The sequence below is a fragment of the Podarcis vaucheri genome (genome assembly GCF_965113315.1).
Source record: "Podarcis vaucheri genome assembly, chromosome: 3".
Lineage (NCBI taxonomy): Eukaryota > Metazoa > Chordata > Lepidosauria > Squamata > Lacertidae > Podarcis > Podarcis vaucheri.
The window spans coordinates 21,789,570-21,809,995 of NC_138761.1; the positions used below are offsets into that span (position 1 = coordinate 21,789,570).

Here is a 20,426-nt window from a genome sequence, read left to right on the forward strand (position 1 = left end):
CCATAAATAACCCAAAGATGCATTTTACATAAAAACACACATTCTACTCATGTAAAAACACACTGATCCCCGGACCATCCGCAATCTGGATTTAGAAGGCGATTGGGCCGGATCCAGCCCCTGGGGCTTAGTTTGCCTACCCATGGGTTAGAGTGCAGGACTAGGACCTGGGAGAACAGGGTTCAAATCCCCACTCAGTTGTGAAGCTCACTGGGTGACCTTGGGTCAGTTGCAGCCTCTTAAACTACTTCACAGGGTCGTTGTAGTGATTAGCGGTGTGTGTGTGTGTGTGTGTGTGTGTGTGTGTGTGATCCATGTACTCCTTTTAGAAGAAGGTGGGATATAAATGCAATAAATTAGCTCTTCTGCTTACCTGCTTAAGAAAGCTGGAGGGGCCAGCAGGATCCAGAATCAATCTACATTGAAAGCAACATGCTGAAGAAAAAGATGAACAATTCTGGGTCAAGGAAAACGACATTTTTGAGATGCAGACAGGTCAGTATGTAGGTGGTCTGAACGTTAAGCTGCACTGAATGGCCTAGGAGCAAGTTCAGTAAAAAGAAAAGGTCGCAGCCCAATGGACAATTCATTTTCCAGCAGCAAAATCCATGCCAGTGAAAGCAATTATTGGAAGAAGAGGGGAAAATCACCTTCTCTGTGCCAGGAGGTGACAGAATACCAACGACGGCAAAATCCCAATTAAGTGCAGCTCCTACTCTGCTCATGCTTGCTGATTGAATTTCATGCCTTAATGATGTGAAAATCTTCATAAATATATTTAACCAGAGCTTCCTAAGTGTAATTGACTGACATCCAAACAACTAAATAGCTGAAGTCTCCCACCTGGAAAACAAAATCCAAACGCATTTAGGAGAGTGATCGGCTCACAACTCATGATGGAACATTACATTCTTTCTTAAAGAGAAAATATGGGCTCTAAATTAGTACTAATTGAAAGCATGCATTTATATAAATCGGTTACAGTGTTGTCAGTTCCGAGATGGCGCAAGGTTTCCGATTCTCCATGCCGAAAGCATCCGATTAGATTAACAGCTGTGTGAAGTAGGTAGAAATAAGCGTTGTGCTGGATTCTACAATCCTAAATCCCACATGATAACTCGGTGAAATATGGCAGCTTTCACAGCTGTTAGTAAATGTGACCATTTCCCCAACATATCAAAAGACTGTGCCTGTCAGCAATTAAAAAGGGAAATGTTCATCCTTTCAAAATAGTGCAGTGTAAGGAACAGCTTTACAGGCTCACAGAATTCTAGAATTGGAAGGGACCCCAAGGGTCATCTAGTCCAACCCCCTGGAATGCAGGACTATCAACTAAATCATAGGTGGTAGAATAGAATCATAGGATTTGGGGATTACGGAATTGAATTTTATTATTATGGTCACAAACCAGTTCCGGCTCACTTACAGTATCAAGAAAATAATAAAATACAACAGGAATACATTGAATTGCTGGCCACATGACCCGGAAGCTGTACGCCGGCTCCCTCAGCCAATAAAGCGAGATGAGCGCCGCAACCCCAGAGTCGGTCTCGACTGGACCTAATGGTCAGGGGTCCCTTTACCTTTACAGAAAGACTGAATGACATGAGAGTTCCTTCCTGGTCACTGACCGTATTAAAGATATTTGATTTGACATGAGAGTTCAAATGTCTTGTTATGGATGTGGAACTGGAACACAATGGTCTGGTGTTGGAGTTAAAAAGAAGTGGGGAGCGGGGGTTAGGTACCCTCTTGTAACATACCACTTGCACGCACGCACGCGCGCACGCACACACACACACACACAACCTCCTTGCAACAGAAAAGACCTGCGGGGGCCTATGGTTTGTCAAAACGTCTATTTTGTGCAAAGTCCTTGAGAGCATCTTTTAGAGGAGAAAGGGAACAGGCTGAAAAATGCACCAAGATATAAATAATTAAGCGACCCGTTCCGGCTCAAAATCAATTACGTTCATCGCCCTGAAGCTGCCAAGATGCACTGTTTCTTGATGCCTCTATGGAAAAGGTGGTTTATTTTCAAAACTTGCTTTAGGGTTTCTCGTTTCTGTTACCCGTTTTCCATCACAGTAGTGCTGGGAAACCCAAATCATTAGAACCAGTGTCACTGTCATCCTTGTAGCATTCGAAGGTACCCATCCTGCACCCCATGTCACTCTGTTTAACCCACCCTGCCAGCAATGGGTGGAGGCAACAAATTGGCATGAATTGTTTTGTCTGGTCGTACAGCAAGGCTCAGATGCTTCACAAGCTAACACAGGAGCAGGAAAATGTGGAGCATTTTTGTGTTAGAATTCCTGCTCCGTGGTTGCAGTCATGGGATTGTTGTGTATCACATGATGGTGTCTGTTTTGACTCCACAGAGTGGGAAGTGACGGAGACAGGATGTTTGTGTTACCGTGTTCCGTGAAGTGGGACTATTGTCCTTTGTTCTTTCTCTCTTTGCTGTCTGATGCTAAAGAGAGAGGGAGCCATGTTGCAGTGCTCCATGTGTGTTTACATGTACAGTGGTACATATAAGAACTTAATTCGTTCTGGAGGTCCATTCTTAACCTGAAACTGTTCTTAACCTGAGGTACCACTTTAGCTAATGGGGCCTCCCGCTGCTGCCGCGCCACCCCCATGCAATTTCTGTTCTCATCCTGAAGCAAAGTTCTTAACCCGAGGTACTATTTCTGGGTTAGCGGAGTCTGTAACCTGAAGCGTCTGTAACCTGAAGTGTCTGTAACCCGAGGTACCACTGTAAATAAAGTAGATTAGCCAAAATGCTGAGTTGCTGAGGTCTGTTACGCAAGCTGCAAAGACTCTGTGGATCCCTAAGTGTGCCGATGTCTGTTGGCATCAGCTGCTGTGATGTTTGGGCTGAAGAAAGCTTTTGAAGCTCCTGACTGATAGACTAGGAGGGAGGGAACATGGCAGTCGGGCATGTGTCTCTGCCAGGGTCCTACTCGAGAGTAGGACGAGCTCCTGGAACTTTGCGGGTCCCAGGCATGGCACCCTACCCTCCCTGTCTGGATTTGGGCCTGAAGGACCAAGGAAAAGTGGGTGCGTGGAGGGCAAATTATAAGCAAGGCCAATTTGTGTCAGTGCACAACATAATTGTTCATCATGGGACACGACATAAGCCTTAGTTCCCAGTGTTTTGGCTTAGTGGAGATTGAGTCTTACGCCCGATCTAAAACTGGCGGTGGTGTGTGTGGGGGTGCGGTCCACCCCAGGTGTCATCACTGAGGGGGGTGAAAAAGTAGCAAAAGAAATTGATTTTGATGTGATGTGATTTCAAAATTTGCAGAGAACAAAGTTAGGAAAAAAGGTTTTACGTGCTTATGCTCAGAATGTTAAGTAAATAAACCAGAAAGTAACACTTGCAACTGTATCTTATTTCCCCTTCTTTTAATAATTTCAATGGGGGGACAGTCACCAGAAATTTTCTGCACTGGGTACCACCTGACCTTGCTACGCCACTGAAAACCAGACTATGTTTTTTGTCATTATTACTGAAACTTCTCTTCAGTGTGATGTTGAACAGGCCCTCTCATTCATGCAAGTACTGTTGTCATCGTCGTAGTTCTCATTGTACAATCAGTTACGCTGCTTCTGCACGATTTCAAACTATGCAAAGCAATGAATGAAGTTTGCTTTTGCTTCGTCGGAAGACACGGAGTCCTGCTGCAAAGCACCGTAGGAAGCAGGTGACGCATACAGCTATTTTTGTGGCGCACCAAACCCTTTCATCACAAATATTGTGCGCGCACACACACAAATTAACGAGGGCAAAATATTTACATTTATAGCCTGGGTTATTTATAGTCACACAACCTCTGCGCATACAAAGGAAGATGGTGGGTGTATCCCATATCCCTTCCCGATTACAAAGGTTGTTTCAGGACAAATGTTCTGTTATGGTTGCCAGCTTACCTGACCAAAGAGATCTGTCTTGTTCCTGACCCTTTAATAGGAACAGCATGCAGCAGTTAATTAGGGTAGTTTTTTCACAGCGTAATAATTATCCTGCAGAACACCTGCTGTTCAGGGCACAGGAGCAGGGATGTTTTTTTTTTTTAAGTTGGCAATCCTCTGGCCTATAACCTACACATGACACAATCACTGTGTGAGGGAGGGAATGTGTGTGAATGAGAGACCCAGCTGTTCTTGTATAGTAATTTTTCATCTTAAGTATTAAGTCCAGGGACAGGTTGGTATCGTTGCCGAGACAGGGCAGTGCAACAGGAAAACCCTGGCTCAAATCCTTTGTAGACCTAGAATCAAGCCACTATACCTCAGCTTTAAGCCTCATCTGCACAGTACATTTAAGACTGCATCATCCCACTTTAAACAGTCATGGCTTCCTCGAGAGACTCCCAGGAAGAGTACTTTACTAAGGTTAAGAGATTCCTAGGAAGAGGGATTGATTACTAAACCAAGCTGGGAATTCTCACTCCGAGGTGGAAGAGCAATCTCCTAACAACTCTCAGAACTCTTAACAAACTATAGTTTCCAGGATTCACTGGATGAAGCCATGACTATAATGTGGGATGACACCGCTTTAAATATATAATGCAGATGCGAGGTCTTTAGTTTATTTTTCAGCCAGCAATACTTGGGTAACAATACTGGCCTACCCAGGATGGCTGTTGTGAGGAAGACTGAAATAGAAATACAGTGGTACTTCGGGTTAAGTACTTAATTTGTTCCGGAGGTCCGTTCTTAACCTGAAACTGTTCTTAACCTGAAGCACCACTTTAGCTAATGGGGCCTCCTGCTGCCGCCGTGCTGCCAGAGCACAATTTCTGTTCTCATCCTGAAGCAAAGTTCTTAACCTGAAGCACTATTTCTGGGTTAGCGGAGTCTGTAACCTGAAGCATATGTAACCTGAAGCGTATGTAACCTGAGGTACCACTGTATAGGAAACATCTTGAACCCCCTAAAGCAGGCATGGCCAAACTCGGCCCTCCAACTGTTTTGGGACTACAACTCCCATCATCCCTAGCTAATGGGACCAGTGGTCAGGGATGATGGGAACTGTAGTCCCAAAACAGCTGGAGGGCCAAGTTTGGCCATGCCTGCTCTAAAGTCAGTTGTCTTCAAGCTGAGGAGCCTTTAGCTCCCACAGGCAGTTAGGGACCCACTTCTTAATTGCTTTAAAAAAAAAAAAAAACACCACGTATTTGGACAGTGGTTGTTCTGCTGTAGTGACCCACCTTGGGTCAAGCTATGAGCCAGGAATGAGGAGACTGTGGGCCCCCTCAGATGGTGTTGGACTCCAACTCCCATCAGCCCCAGACAAAGTAATTTCATGGTCGGGGATGATAGGATTTGAAGTTGAGTGACATCTGGAGGGCCACAGACTCCCCCTCCCTGCAGAAGCATCTCCTGACCCACCAGCTGTAGACCAACGCTCTAAAGCGCTATATGCATGCTAAGTATGAGGCATATTTAGACATTTCTCTCCCAGCAATTGTAATTCGTGGGAGATACATGGCGGGTATGCAGAAAGCTCGCCTGCCCTGAACAGACACCCCCCCCTTAATCTGTGGGAGGGAGGTAGATGCCACCATGAAACCTCCCCCTCCCCCCACTGTGAGTTCTGCAAATTCTTGGTATTAATTATTCAAGTAGCAGCAATAATGATGAATAATCATGCACACAGCCCTGTGGGTTTTAAAACACGTTGGGCTGCCAAGTGGGAAATAAATGCTTGACAGCACACAGCAGCACCTAGTGGCCAAAAGGTAGAAAACTACAAAAACGTTATATTCTTTATGACCTTGGCTTTGCAAAAAACAAACAAACAAAAAACCATTAAAAGCTACAAAATAAACCAGTAAAAGAACACCTGAAGTGAGTGATTTATTGGGGGACAACTGGGCTGCAATCCTATATCCACTTTCCATAGAGTAGGCCCCACTGAACAAAATGGGGTGAAGATTTGTACAGGATTTCACTGTTTAGGTTTAAAATGCAGAGGGGGAAAACGATTTAAGTCCATGCCCAGCTCTTCCTGTGTTAACTGGAATGGGGGTGGGGGAGGGGGCAGCTCAATCCACAGTTAAACTGTGGATTTTGATACAAGGCATCAGCAGCTTGGAGGTTTTAAAAGATTAGACAAGTTAATGGAGGATGGCTACTAGTCATGACGGCCATGCCTCCAAATACTGCCCCCCTCGGCTCTGCCCATGTTCTCTTGCTACACCAGTATGATGTACACCCGTTGAGAACCACTATTCTAAGTATTCTAGCCTAGACAGCATCTTAAAAAGCAGAGACATCACCTTGCCAACAAAGGTCCGTATAATTAAAGCTGTGGTTTCCCCAGTAGTGATGTATGGAAGTGAGAGCTGGACCATAAAGAAGGCTGATCGCCGAAGAATTGATGCTTTTGAATTATGGTGTTGGAGGAGACTCTTGAGAGTCCCATGGACTGCAAGAAGATCAGACCTATCCATTCTGAAGGAAATCAGCCCTGAGACCTGAAGCTGAGGCTCCAATACTTTGGCCACCTCATGAGAAGAGAAGACTCCCTGGAAAAGACCCTGATGTTGGGAAAGATGGAGGGCACAAGGAGAAGGGGACAACAGAGGACGAGATGGCTGGACAGGGTTCTCGAAGCTACCAGCATGAGTTTGACCAAACTGCGGGAGGCAGTGGAGGACAGAAGTGCCTGGCGTGCTCTGGTCCATGGGGTCACGAAGAGTAGGACACGACTAAATGTCTAAACAACATTCTAAGTGTGATGTTCTCCCTGCTAAACCCATTTCCCAGGACAAGCACCTTCCAGCTCTCCAAATGTCCTTGGACCCCAACTCCCATCATTTCCTGACTACCAGCCATGCCGACCGAAGGTGAGGGGACTTGCAGTCCAGCTACATAGCTGTCAACGTTTCCCCTTTTTACGGGAAATTCCCTTATTCCGAATAGGATTCCTCGCAAGAAAAGGGAAAAGTTGACAGCTATGGTCCAGCAACACCTAGCGGAGTCCCACCTTCCCCACCCAAGCGAGAAACTCCCATTGAGCACAGCGAGCCAAAACGCGCGTAATTACGCACGGGATTGCGCCGTGCGCAAGACCTCATCCTTAGATCGCTATGGATCCTCAGGTCACCAGAGGCACGCGCCTGGGTTTCTCTCGTGGCAAGGGGCGAGCTGGGGAACAAGAAGATGCCCCTTCCCGACTCCCTCCGTCCCCCGCCCTTGGCTCCCGAAGTAATCCGGAGTGCGCTCAGCTTCCTTTCCTGATTGGAGCCGGGGCTGTTCCGGGGCCTGGCCGCGCCGCGCAGCAATCACTTCCTGCTCCTCCCCTTCGCCGCTTGCCTTGCCGGGTCTTGGAGAGCCCGGGTTTCCCCCGCAGGCTCCGGTGGCGCTGCGCGCCGCTTTCAAACGCCGAGCCTGCAGCCGCGATTGGAGGGGCGCAAGGAGAAGGCGTCGCCTTCAACAACAAAACACCCGGCTCTTGGCGCCGCCGGGAAACACCCGCTACGGGAAGGTGAGTGTGGAGAGGAGATGAACAAGGAGCGTGTAGAGGGAGGGATGCGTGGAACTCGGGAGCTTCCGGGGCGACAGCGGGGAGCTGCGTTCAGACGTGTGGGGTTCTCCCGAGTGCCCGGTGGGTTCGGGAATAAAAACGGGGCGAGGGGAAGAAGGCAGGCAGCCAAGCAACGCCAGAGCTGTCGGATCGCTGCAAGTTTGCGATCATGCAAGTGACAACCGGAGTCGCCTTCCTACAAAAACAAAAAACCCCATATCAGTTTACCATTAAAGGCTTGATCACATTTGTTTTCAAATGCCATATGCTGTGGAGGCAAACTTTAATTTATTTCTGTGCAGCAGGCTTTGCCAAGCTGATTCCCCTCCCTGTGCTTTGGACTACAACTCCCATCTGCCATTGCCAGCGCAGTTGTGGTCCAAAGCACATGGAAGGTGCCAGGCTGGCGAAGAATGCTGTTCATTCATAATATGAGTGCCCATGTGCATATGTGGCATGCTCTTGTGTAACCACAGCCGGTCCTCAGTGGGCTCATTGAGACTCAGCAGCAAAATGCACTTTTGACAGCTGCTTGTCCTGACCTTTCTCAGATCAGCCTTATTACTTCCCAGGATTCCCCCCCCCCTTTTTGGTGGCCTAACATGAAGTAGGTGTGCAATCTGCACCATACTATGCTATCCTGCCCAACCAGCAGTTTGAAAGCACGTCAGAGTGCAAGTAGGTAAATAGGTACCACTACAGCAGGAGGCGTTTCCATGCTCTGCGCTAGTTCGCCAGAAGCGGCTTAGTCATGCTGGCCACATAACCCGGAAAAAACTGTCTGCGGACAAACGCCGTCTCCCTCGGCCAGTAAAGCAAGGTGAGCACACAACCCCAGAGTCGTCCGCAACTGCACCTAATGGTCAGGGGTACCCTTACCTTTATGCTACTCCCCCAGGCTTGGTGTCTATTCTCCTCCATTGTTCCCCCCTCAAAAATCTGCCCATTGCTCCTTATGGACATGCATAGTGTCCTGGCACTCCCGTTTTTTAAAAGAAGGGAAGCGCTGCATCCAATCATCTGCCTGCCTTTGTTTTACTTGATAAAAAAGAGTAATAGCGAGGATTTTTAGGGAGAAAGGAAGAAGAAGGTGATTCTTAATCACGTCTGCTTTCTTTTGTTCTGTTTTCTCTTACAGCTGCTTGTAGCTTGTTTGCACAACCTTAATTTATGTTTATAAAAATATTTTTATGCTGCCATCAAAGTGGTTTACAACAGAAGTAGATAAAACCGTACAGTAAAAACCATATAAAAAGTCAGGCATCAATTAACTGTTGTGGACGGATGTATTCTTAATTGCCTGCATAGGCCCCTGGCGGAGTAGAAACGTTTTCAGCAGGCACCAGTTGAACCTATTGTCTTCTTCTTCTTTGGCGAACACTTGTAGCCGAGTAAGATTGTCTTCCATAAACACGGTTTTAAAAGCGAGTCTGTAAGTGACTGTGGAGGCCAATTCTGGATCCACACGTCCTTCCACAGTGGGGTTTCCAGACAGGAGTTAATCACGGTGTGGATTTGCCAAGCGTGCCTTCCTTCTTCATAGCACGGTTCTCCCTTGCGTCCTGAGTTCGAGTGTCTTCAAAGCCCATGACACTGTTCTCCAATTGGAGTACTCAAAGGCAAGTGTTTCCCAATTGTTAGTGTCTATACCACATTTTATTTTTTTTTAGATTTGCCTTGAGACAATCTTTAAACCTCTTTTGTTGACCACCAGCATTACGCTTTCCATTTTTAAGTTCGAATCTATTGACCGGGGTGATGGCACTCAAGGCTTGGTTTCTGGTTGACAAATGAGCCACACCAACTTGAGGAACGACCAGTGATGCCCCTACTGGATCTCAGTCACTGAGCTGAGATACAGGGGTTCAGACAATCCCCAACATACCCTGGACCTAAGCTGTTCAGGGCTTTGTAAATCAATACGAATAAGATTGCTGTTAGCATGCTGGATATTTGCTTCTTTATGCAAACATCGAGGCTAAAATGGCCAACTGCTTCCCGCTTGCTAGGGACCCAAGTGAACTACAGAGAGATGACCATATAATGAAGCTCTGTTCAAATCCAGAACTAGCCCAGCTGGGTTGTTTCAACACTGTGCTGTGACAGTTTGGTATAACTCAGTGAAAAGTGGCCAAGAAATGGCTATGGCTTCAGAACAATGTGGGATATGAAGCCATGGGTTAAATTTGGTGTCCTAGCCTACTTGTTCTGAACCTGTTAGCCATAGTTTCTTGGTTTACATGAAACTGGAACTATGGTTAGTGGAAGAGTTCCTGGTTTGTTTGTTGGCTCAGCCCAAGAGAGATTTTTTAAAGGGGGCTAAATATCTGTTGTATAATTTGACTTCTTAAGGTGAGATAAGATTTTCCTAAAATTGCTTAAGTAAACGGCTAAGTGTGGTTTATCCCCATAAGGAGAAAGTGGGCTTCTAAGGAAAGGATGAGAGAAGGATCACAGGATCTATGGCCTAATCTGGAATACTGAATCACACATTATTGTTATTATTTATATCCTGCCTTCTGCTGTCAGTATCCAGAGTCACAGCTAAGCAGTTGAAAGTGTTATATTTGCACCAACTGATTGAAGTGGGAAACAGTGTTTTGATCATGGCTATTTCACCTTTCAGATGTCGGCTCTCCCTAGAAGAACTAGAACAGCACCAAAACCAGGGGTTCCAGAAGATGAGCTGCCTTCCTTCCTTAAATCGTGAGTTGAAATTTGTGTGTAGTACTTTAAAAATCCAAATTACCCATAATTGGAGCCAGTTGCATCAGTCTAACTGTAGTATGGTTTGAAAAGGTATACATACGGATATAATACATTGGAATAAATTGAAACTGTCCATTATGGCTGCATCTAAAATGATGATTGTACCTTGTACTTTTTTTGTTTCAGATGCTAGCAGTTTGGATACCAATAGCTCATCTGAACAAATGGCAGAATTTTAAAAAATAACTTCATCGTATTTTTCGCTCTATAAGATGCACCTAGTTTTAGAGGAGAACTAGAAAAAAATATTCTCTCCCTCTCTGTGCAGGAGAAATGGAGCCCCTTCCATTTCTCCTCCCGCTTCGCTGAAGGGGCGCTGTGCAGAGAGGGAAAGCTGCGCAACGCCTCTCCAGCGAAGCGAAGCCAGGAGAGCAAGAGGGATCGGTGCGCACCGACCCCTCTCGCTCTCCTGGCTTCAGGGATAGCCGCCCGAAGCCTCCGGAGCGCAGCGGGAGCGCTCCCGCTGTACTCCGGAGGCTTTGCATTGCTTTCGCTGAAGCCAGGGAGCCTGCATTCGCTCCATAAGACGCACACACATTTCCCCTTACTTTTTAGGAGGGGAAAAGTGTGTCCTGTAGAGCGAAAAATACAGTATATCTCGGTTTGGATAACAATAGCTCATGAACAAATGACAAATTTTAAAAATAAGTTTAAATTTCAGTTGGACTGACCATGTATTAAAAAAAACTTTATTACACCTCCACCCATTGGTTGGCGGTTGGGGCATTCTGAATTTAAGTAGTTACCTCAGTTTTCGAACGTAATCCGTGCTGGAAGACCGTTTGAGTTCTGAAACGTTCGAAAACTGAAAACTCAACAGCCAACAGCTAGGCCTCAGGATCTTGCACACAGCAGAAGCCATGTGGCATATTCGACTTCTGAGGTGTGTTCGAAAACCGAAGCATTTACTTCTGGGTTTACAGCGTTCGTAAACTGAAATGTTCATCAACAGAAACGTTTGAAAACCCAAGGTACCACTGTATTATGAAGCAAGTCAACTTAGCCACATTGATGTGATCCTCTAAGAGAACCTAGTGGTCAGCACTGGAGGATATAGTAACTGATGGTGTTCCTAAAGTGGCATTAGTGGGCCTACTGCACAGTAAATATTTCCTGTCAGGCCTGGTCCTCATGCAGCTGTTGGTGTTCCAGGTGTCCAACACAGTAAACTAGGGTTAATGCTTGCTCTGGGATTTGGGCTCACCTAGTGGCAGCAGTGGGGCAGCTGTGTGCTAACTGCCAATTTAAATTTCCCATATGATGATGATGATTTGTTATTTATTAAATTTGTCACCCGTTGATCTCAGAGCGGTTCACAACATAAAGTTACAATATAAAAAAACACAAGGTACATAATAAAAATAGCAACAACAGCAAACCAATAATCCCCCTTTCCCACAACATATTTAAAAGGGCATCGGATGCCAGTCAGCCCAAGGCCTGGTTGAAGAGGGACGTTTTTGCCTGGCGCCTAAAGGTGTATAATGAAGGCGCCAGGCGAGCTTCCCTGGGGGAGAGCATTCTGCAAACGGGGAGCCCTTAACTCCGAGCCAACTTGGAATTCGGCAACAGCACCCCCAGACCCAAGGGTTGGCTGATAGGACAACTGCAATTCCCCAGGTAGGAGAAGGGTCTGGCACAGGCCACAGTCACCAACTGCCTGTGCCGTGTGCCCCTTACCCGGCCTGCCCCACCTTCCACACCATACCTCCCCCCCTACCCTGAACCACTGCGATTCCCTCCCCACTCTCTCTGCTCCCCCTCTTCCCAGGCACATCCCACAAAGAACCCCGGATTTAAACACATACAAGTTAAGAACAGTTTTAAACGCTTTAAATATTGTGGTCATGGTGACAAAACCCAAAGCGGCATGCCTCAAACCAGAGGTCTATTCAGCCGCCACAGCTTTCACATGGCAGTCAGCCAGGCAGGGTGCAGGTCCCACAAGACTCACATCCCATAATGACATGGAGTGACACTGTGTCAGGGCATTCTTGATTGAAGTAGTGAGCCGCTTGTGTACGCTACAACAGCAGCAAGAATACTCATCGCAAAGTATTGGAAGACACAAGATCTACCCACCTTGGAAGAATGGCAGATGAAGGTGATAGACTATATGGGACTGGCAGAAATGACTGGCAGAATCCGAGACCAGGGAAGAGAGACGGCGGGAGAAGATTGGAAGAAATTTAAGAACTATCTTAAGAAACATTGTAAAATTAATGAGTGTTAAAATGATGCGGCTTTAGAAAGTAAGTGGATTACAGCTGTAAAGTTTAAGTTAAAAGAAAAGAAGGTTAACAATTAGATAAAATTAAGGGTGAGGATTTGCTGAATTAAAAATTTGAAATTGGAATGCAGAAAGGGGAGGTATGAGGAGGTCGGTGAAGTAAGTTTGAAGAAAATAAGGATTTGAAATTATACTTGTTTTTTCTTGTTTATGTTTGTTTGTATTGTTATGTTTGATTATATAATTTGTGAAAACCTAATAAATATCTTTAAAAAAAAAATGAAGTAGTGAGCCGCTTGTAACCACTGATAACTTCGGGTTAGTGTTTTTGCTGTAGGCCACACCTATAATGATGCCAAGTGTGTTTGTGTGGTGTCGGCCCCCCCCCCCCGCCCTAGTGGACCACAATATATGGTGGGTGAGCAAGTGTTTGGCTGGGTTGCTCACACTTTGTATAGGTCCCCTCTTTTGGCAAAGTCACTATAATAATATATATTAATAATAATTTATTATTTATACCCTGCCCATCTGGCTGGGCTTCCCCAGCCACTCTGGACAGCTTCCGACAAAATATTAAAATACAGTAATGCATCAAACATTAAAAGCTTCCCTAAACAGGGCTGCCTTCAGGTGTCTTCTAAAAGTCTGGTAGTTGTTGTTCTCTTTGACATCTGAAGGGAGGGTGTTCCACAGGGCGGGTGCCGCTACCGAGAAGGCCCTCTGCCTGGTTCCCTGTAACTTGGCTTCTCGCAGTGAGAGTAATGCAGATGGAGTCCAAAGAGAAAAGTCTTGATAACAGTTTGCTGAGGAAATGGAACAAAAGCTGCGTACATTTCAAGGGAAATGTAACAGAAAGGGTTTTTTCTTTCTTAGGTCACGCCTTGTACATAGAGAGATGTACAACCAAGCATAAAATTTTCCTCAGAATCACACACCAATCAGAGCACATGTTGTTACCTCAGCAAAGGCCATGCCACTGTTCCACACCTCTGCCTGTTTCCCTGGCGGCTAGCTGAATTTAACACAAAGATAGGACTACAATTTCAAGATCCTGAGTTACTCATGATGGGCACCCCGCTTCTCAGAAAGAGGCGGCAGCAATTTGTTCTTTTTACCTCCATCCTTGCCCTCCATTGTGCTTCTGAGATCTCTTGCATGCCCCCTGGCCTCAAATACTAAGATTTGTTTTTTCCTCCCCCTTTCTTTAACACAACAGAATCGCATATAGCTTCTCTAAAGTCAGTTCCTTCTTTATTTAGATCTTCAGAATCGGAAGAGGAAACGCATGAAGAGGAATGGGAGCCCAAAAAGAAAGTTGCAAGGAAGGCCAGTGCGCCCAAAACAAAAGTGTCGAGAGCGAAAAAACCCACTGTAGCTGCGCAGAAGAAACCAGCTGTGCCTAGGAAAAGGACCAAGAAGGTGGCAGTAAAAGAGGAATTGGTAAGTCGTTTTTGGTAAGCAGTTTACTTTTCAAAGCATTGGAAAGAGTGGATAACAATTGTCATAAATGTAAAGACCCCTGGATGGTTAAGTCGAGTCAAATGCTACTATGGGGTTCTCATCTCGCTTTAGGCCAAAGGAGTTGGTGTTTGTCCACAGACAGCTTTTTTTCATGTGCCCAGCATGACTAAACCGCTTCTGACGCACAGAGGACCATGACGAGTGACAGAGCACACGGAAACGCCATTTACCTTCCCTCCACAGCGGTACCTATTTATCTGCTTGCACTGGTATGCTTTCAAACTGCTTAGGTTGGCAGAAACTGGGACAGAGCAACAGAAGCTCACCCCGTCACACAGATTCAGATCACTGACCTTCTGATTGGGAAGCGCAAGAGGCTCAGTAGTTTAGACCGCAGCGCCACCCGTGTCCTTGTAAAAATAAATTTCTGTGGGAGCAGGGGGTCTTCACTTGGAGACCCCCTTATCCACAGTCTAAAGTTGTGCAGACCCTTTGCTGTGTGCATGCAGAACTTCATGCAAGCAGAATCTGACCTTTCATTTTGTTCTGGGCATCAGATGAATTTATGTCTCATGAACAGCACAATCCATGACTTATGGAAGAGAATGGGAAAGTCTCTGAACACATGAATGTTCAGGCCAATGGCCCGTCTGGTCGATTATCCTGCTCCCGGAGCCTGTGAGAAACCCTCAAGCAGGACCTGATCATAAGAGCTTCTTTCCTGTTGCTTCCAGCAGTTGAGCCATTGCAGTTAGTAGCTATCAATAGCTCTATTCTCCATGAATTTGTCCAGTCCTCTTTTAAAGCCACCCAAGTCGGTGTCCATCGTTTGGAATTATTAATTTTGTGCCTCCAGATCAGACATGTTCAACTTGTTGATCGCGATCGACAGATGGATTGCTGTGGTGCTCCAGGTCGATCGTGGGATTAAATAAAGTGGGCAATGAATGTTCGTGTGTTCCGGTGCCAGGTTCCATTGCCACTGTTGCCGCTGGAAAAGCTTGTATTCCCTGCGGTGGCGGCAGAGTGGGGAAAGGAGGGAGGGTGGCGGAGTGTTGTGCAAGCGTTTTTTTGCACTCCCCCCCCCGAAAGCTCAATAACTGGGCAAAGCTCCCCCAAACAAGTTCTTGCCAATGACAATGGGTAGATTTTTTTAAATACTGGGAGTAGATCACAGTCTCTTGGGAGTTGGATGTGCGTGCTCTAGATGAACAAAACTGAGTCTTGTATTGAAATAATTCTGCCTAAAAATATGGTTCAAAGCTTTACCTCGCAAAACTTAAACTCAAACAACTTAATAACAAAGTTACATTCACTTAGTGAGCACAATTCAAAGTGTTGGTGTTGACCTTTAAAGCCCTAAATGGCCTCAACCCAGTATACCTGAAGGAGCATCTCCACCCCCATTGTTCTGCCCGGGCACTGAGGTCCAGCGCCGAGGGCCTTCTGGCGGTTCCCTCACTGCGAGAAGTGAGGTTACAGGGAACCAGGCAGAGGGCCTTCTCGGTAGTGGCACCCATCCATCAGATGTCAAAGAGATAAACAACTACCTGACATTTAGAAGACATCTGAAGGCAGGCCTGTTCAGGGAAGTTTTTAATGTGTAACATTTTAATGTATTTTTAATCTTTGTTGGAGGCTGCCCAGAGTGGCTGGGGAAACCCAGCCAGTTAGGTGGGGTACAAATAATAAATTATTATTAGTGATGCATTTTTGTTCTGAGGTTATGCTTATGGAATGGCCAGAACCCTACAGTTGTACATCCAAAGTGGCTTCCAGCATATCCGTTTATGACTCTTGCAGCGAGGCTGAAACTGGTGCCATCATGTGACTAGACGTGCAACATCCATGCGTTTAATCTCTCTTATTTTCATCAACGTGCATTCTAAACGTGTTTTTGGTGGCTTGGGCAGGACACATCGGTGCCTATTGCTGCTCCTGGAGGGAACGAAGGCGCGTCTCACCTGCTGCAGCCTAAGGAAGAGGAAGATGTCAAGCCGAGATCTGCAGCCCAAAAGCTCCCCGTGAAAGCGCGCCCGGCCCACAGCCTGGAGAACGCCGAAGGACCCTCCACAAGTGCCGCCGCAACGAAACGAAAAGTGAAGTCGGAAGAGTCTGAAGAAGATTTTACATTCGATGAGCCTCCTTTAAAAAAATCAAAATCAGCCACATGTCCTCAGGGAAAGCCTGTGAAATGTGCGGCGAGTGCCAAATTGGACGAAGACCATAAAATGAACTGGGACATTGTGCAGGTATGAGATCTTTTCCCTTTCATAACAAAGCTCACATAAACCTGTTGCAGCATAAAGAAAGCCTGTGGTCTGGACCAAGGCATAAATTTGGTTTCTGTTGTATATAATAGCAGTGCTGGATGTATTCCAGGAAGCAAATTAGCCTTTATTTATTTTTATAAAATAAATTGCATACTTTCCCCTGTTCTAATGAGAACCTACCCTGAGCAAAAGCAATGGTGTAAGAAGGTTACAATTAGTGTTGGGTTTCATGAGGGAATATCAAAAAGAGGTCATTCAGATATTTGTGAACAGAATGGCGGGGGAGGGGGGAATAGGAGGTTTCTGTTTTTCAAACTATTGAACTTGGCTTTACAAACTCCACAGGTAGGGAGATACTGAAAAATTGAAAAAGAACGGTATATCTTGTTCACCTTCATTCTGGTTTACAGGTTTTAAAGCTTATTCATAAAAGAAGTACAACAGTTTTATAGGCAGTTAATTCTCATTCCCAATATTTTATATTGGGAATGGATGTAACTCAGTGCTAGAGAACCTGCTTTGAATGCAGAAGATCCCAGAATGAATCCCTGGCATCTCCAGGTACAGCTCAGGATTGTCCCCTGCCTGAAACTTTGGAGAGATGCTGCCATTCAGTGTAGACACATCTGGGGTGAATTGACCCAATGAGCTGACTCTATATAAGGCAGTTGTTTCTTATGTCCCCATTTCTTTTTAAGCATTAGCTGCTCTGAGGTAATTTTTGAGGTATTTAATTTTAAAACAACAAGAAATCAACATGGCTTCAATAATAATAACAAACAAACAAACAAACAAATATTAATTTATTTATACCCTGTCCATCTGGCTCCCAACAGAATACAGTGGTACCTCTGGTTAAGTACTTAATTCGTTCCGGAGGTCTGTTCTTAACCTGAAACTGTTCTTAACCTGAAGCACCACTTTATCTAATGGGGCCTCCTGCTGCTGCCGCGCCGCTGAAGCACGATTTCTGTTCTCATCCTGAAACAAAGTTCTTAACCTGAAGCACTATTTCTGGGTTAGCGGAGTCTGTAACCTGAAGCGTCGGTAACCTGAAGCATATGTAACCTGAGGTACCACTGTATGATAAAGACATCAAACATTAAGAACTTCCCTAAACAGGACTGCCTTCAGATGTCTTCTAAAAGTCAGATAGTTGTTTATTTCCTTGACATCTGATGGGAGGGTGTGGCAGGAGATGGCAAGAGGTATGCTTGGCAGAGGCCAGATCGGACAGCCCTCCCAGCTGCCTGGAGCCTGCTGCCACGAGGACATTGCCTCACCTTGCCTCCTGGGTGAGCTGGCCTTGGCTGCTGGAGATTGAGATTTTTTTTTGGGGGGGGGGGTTGCCAGGCTTATTCTTCACTGCCAGGAGAAAAGAGAAGGAGCTCTTTTGCTTCTGTTGCCTCACCCCAGCCTGCCCTCTCCCACACAGTACAGTGGTGCTTCAAGTAACAAACGCCTCAGGTTACAAATGCTTCAGGTTGCAAACTCCGCTAACCGGGAAGACTTACCTCGAGTGGAGAACTTTGCCCCAGGATGAGAACAGAAATTGTGTGCCAGGGGCGTAGCGGCAGCAAGAGGCCCCATTAGCGAAAGCACGCCTCTAGTTAAGAACAGTTTCAAGTTAAGAACAGACCTCTGGAACAAATTAAGTTCATAACTCTAGGTACCACTGCACTGGGCTGCACAAGCTTATACAGTCATACCTTGATTCTCAGATTTAATCCATTCTGGGGGTCCGTTTGACTCTGGAAACAGTTCAAAAACCAAGGCGCGGCTTCCAACTGGCTGCAGGAGCTTCCTGCAGCCAGTCAGAAGCCACGTCGGACATTCGGGTTCCAAAAAACGTTCGCAAACCGGAATACTCACTTCTGGGTTTACAACGTTTGGGAGTTAATTTGTTCAACAACTAAGGTGCTTGACTACCAAGGTACCACACTACAACAACAACCCTCTTTTGTGAGAATCCCAATTGACTTGCTGGGCTTCTTATTTACTGTTTCAGGTCTTGTCGCAAAGGACTGGCGTTGAAGAATGGGTGTGTGCGAACATAATCCGCCTCTTCAACGACGACAATACTATTCCTTTCATTGCCCGGTATCGGAAAGAGCTTATAAACAACATGGAGGCCGATGCGTTGCGTGAAGTGCAGCAGACACTGGAAGAACTACAGTATGCTGTGGGGTGGAGGGTGGTGGCAATGGAAAGGGACAGAGGACACATAAAAAGTCAATAATAATAATACAGTGGTGCCTTGCAAGACGAAAAGAATCCGTTCTGTGATTCTCTTCGTCTAGCGGTTTTTCCGTCTTGCGAAGCAAGCCCATTGACGGATTAGCGCTATTAGCGGCTTTTAGTGGTTTATCTGCTGATTGGATCAGCTGATAAGTGGCTTAGCGGCTTAGAAAAAGGGGGGGAGGGGAAAAAACCAGCAGGAACTCGCAAGACATTGTCGTCTTGCGAAGCAAGCCCATAGGAAATTTGTTTTGCGAAGCACCTCCAAAACGGAAAACTCTTTCGTCTAGCGAGTTTTCCATCTTGCGAGGCATTCGTCTTGTGGGGCACCACTGTAATAAGTTTTAAATTACGGCATTCCCTTCACTTGCAGGTCCCAGGGCAGGGCAAATTGCAACCATTTATAATTAAAAACAGTCAAGGCAGATTGTAATCATAGGAATCGGGTAGGCCTTGGTCACCGAAAGCTGTATAGTGAAGGTACCAAACACACTTTTGTGGGGCGGGAGAGAATATCCTCTCTTGGCACCCACCACAAGAGTGTTGGAATTACTGAGAAGGCCCCTTCTGCTGAGAGGGCCTGTAGAGAAGGACAAGGCCTTTCAGATATTTTGAACCCGAGTTGTTTAGAGTATTTAAATGCGTATAACAATAATAATAATAATTTATTATTTATACCCTGCCCATCTAGCTGGGTTTCCCCAGCCACTCTGGGCGGCTCCCAAAAGAATATTAAAATCATGATAAAACATCAAACATTAAAAACTTCCCTAAACAGGGCTGCCTTCAGATGTCTTCTAAAAGTCAGATAGTTGTTTATTTCCTTGACTTCTGATGGGAGGGCGTTCCACAGGGCGGGCATCACTGCCGAGAAGGCCCTCTGTCTGGTTCCCTGTAACCTTACTTCTCGCAGTGAGGGAACCGCCAGAAGTCCCTCAGCGCTGGACCTCAGCTGAGCAATGGGGGTGGAGACGCTCATTCAGGTATACTGGGCTGAAGCCATTTATGGCTTTAAAGGTCAGCACCAACACTTTGAATTGTGCTCGGAAACATACTGGGGACCAGTGTTAGATCTTTCAGGACCAATGTTATTTGGTCTCAGCAGCCATTCCTAGTCACCAGTCTAGCTGCCGCATTCTGGATTAATCATCATCATCATGAATTTATAAAAAATGAAAAAAACCTTGTCCAAGTTTTCTAGGCAACACAAATGGATGTCTAAGAAACATTACTAAGGGAATTGGTTTCTAGTAAAGGAGGTGCCTCCCCTAAAACTAGAACTTGTTTTCAGGTGAGCAGAAGCTACATAGGAGGCTGTCAGCCATCTAGTTCAGTCTTGTCTACACTGACTGACAGAGGTTCTCCAGGGTTTTAGGAAGGAGCCTCTCCTAACCTTTCCTGGAGATGCTGAAGACCTAACTTGAGACCTTCTGCATGCAAACCAGTTGCTCTACTGCTGCGCTGGGGCCCTTTCCCAATGCTCTAACAGTGGTTCTCAACCTTTGGGTCCTCAGATGTTGTTGGACTGCAACTCCCATCATCCCTCAGCTCTGGCCTTGCTAGCTAGGGGTGATGGGAGTTGTAGTCCAACAACATCTGGGGACCCACAGGTTGAGAAAGGCTGCCTAGAAGGATGTTCTGGTACATTGCCTTCCTACAGGCCTTTAGGTTGGGAGAGATATAATATAGGAAATGCATTAATCTCTAAGGAGCTGGCTTGCCCACTGCCAGTTTGTCCAGGGTGAATTGCAGAACCTGTCTGAGATGCCACAGTCCGCTCCAAAGTTTTGGTGGAGCTGAATGAATTAGCTCCAGTTCGAGACAGTTTAATGGACACATTGCCTTGGCTTGGGAAGTTGCCCCTTCTGTCGATGAAGTGGGACACTATGTAAATGTACTCTACGTCCTTTGCAGT

General features: G+C 46.0%; 1 protein-coding gene and 1 long non-coding RNA gene across 3 annotated transcripts in view; one reads left to right on the top strand and one right to left on the bottom strand.

The window, feature by feature from the left end:
- Positions 1 to 224: 224 nt before the first annotated feature.
- LOC309529777 lies at positions 225 to 7,207 on the bottom strand. The gene is made up of 3 exons (XR_014218445.1): positions 7,065 to 7,207; positions 651 to 843; positions 225 to 538 (listed from the first exon to the last, which is right to left on the bottom strand). It is a non-coding gene; the product is annotated as an uncharacterized lncRNA (long non-coding RNA).
- A 128-nt stretch (positions 7,208 to 7,335) lies between these two features.
- SRBD1 (S1 RNA binding domain 1) overlaps positions 7,336 to 20,426 on the top strand; it is a 173,749-nt gene continuing 160,658 nt past the window's right edge. For both annotated transcript variants that reach the window (XM_082217414.1, XM_082217415.1), the window contains exons 1-5: positions 7,336 to 7,501; positions 10,167 to 10,246; positions 13,799 to 13,979; positions 15,914 to 16,252; positions 18,282 to 18,448. In XM_082217414.1, coding sequence (XP_082073540.1) covers positions 10,167 to 10,246; positions 13,799 to 13,979; positions 15,914 to 16,252; positions 18,282 to 18,448 — 767 coding nt within the window. In that variant the 5' untranslated portion in view covers positions 7,336 to 7,501. The remainder of the gene's footprint in view (positions 7,502 to 10,166; positions 10,247 to 13,798; positions 13,980 to 15,913; positions 16,253 to 18,281; positions 18,449 to 20,426) is intronic.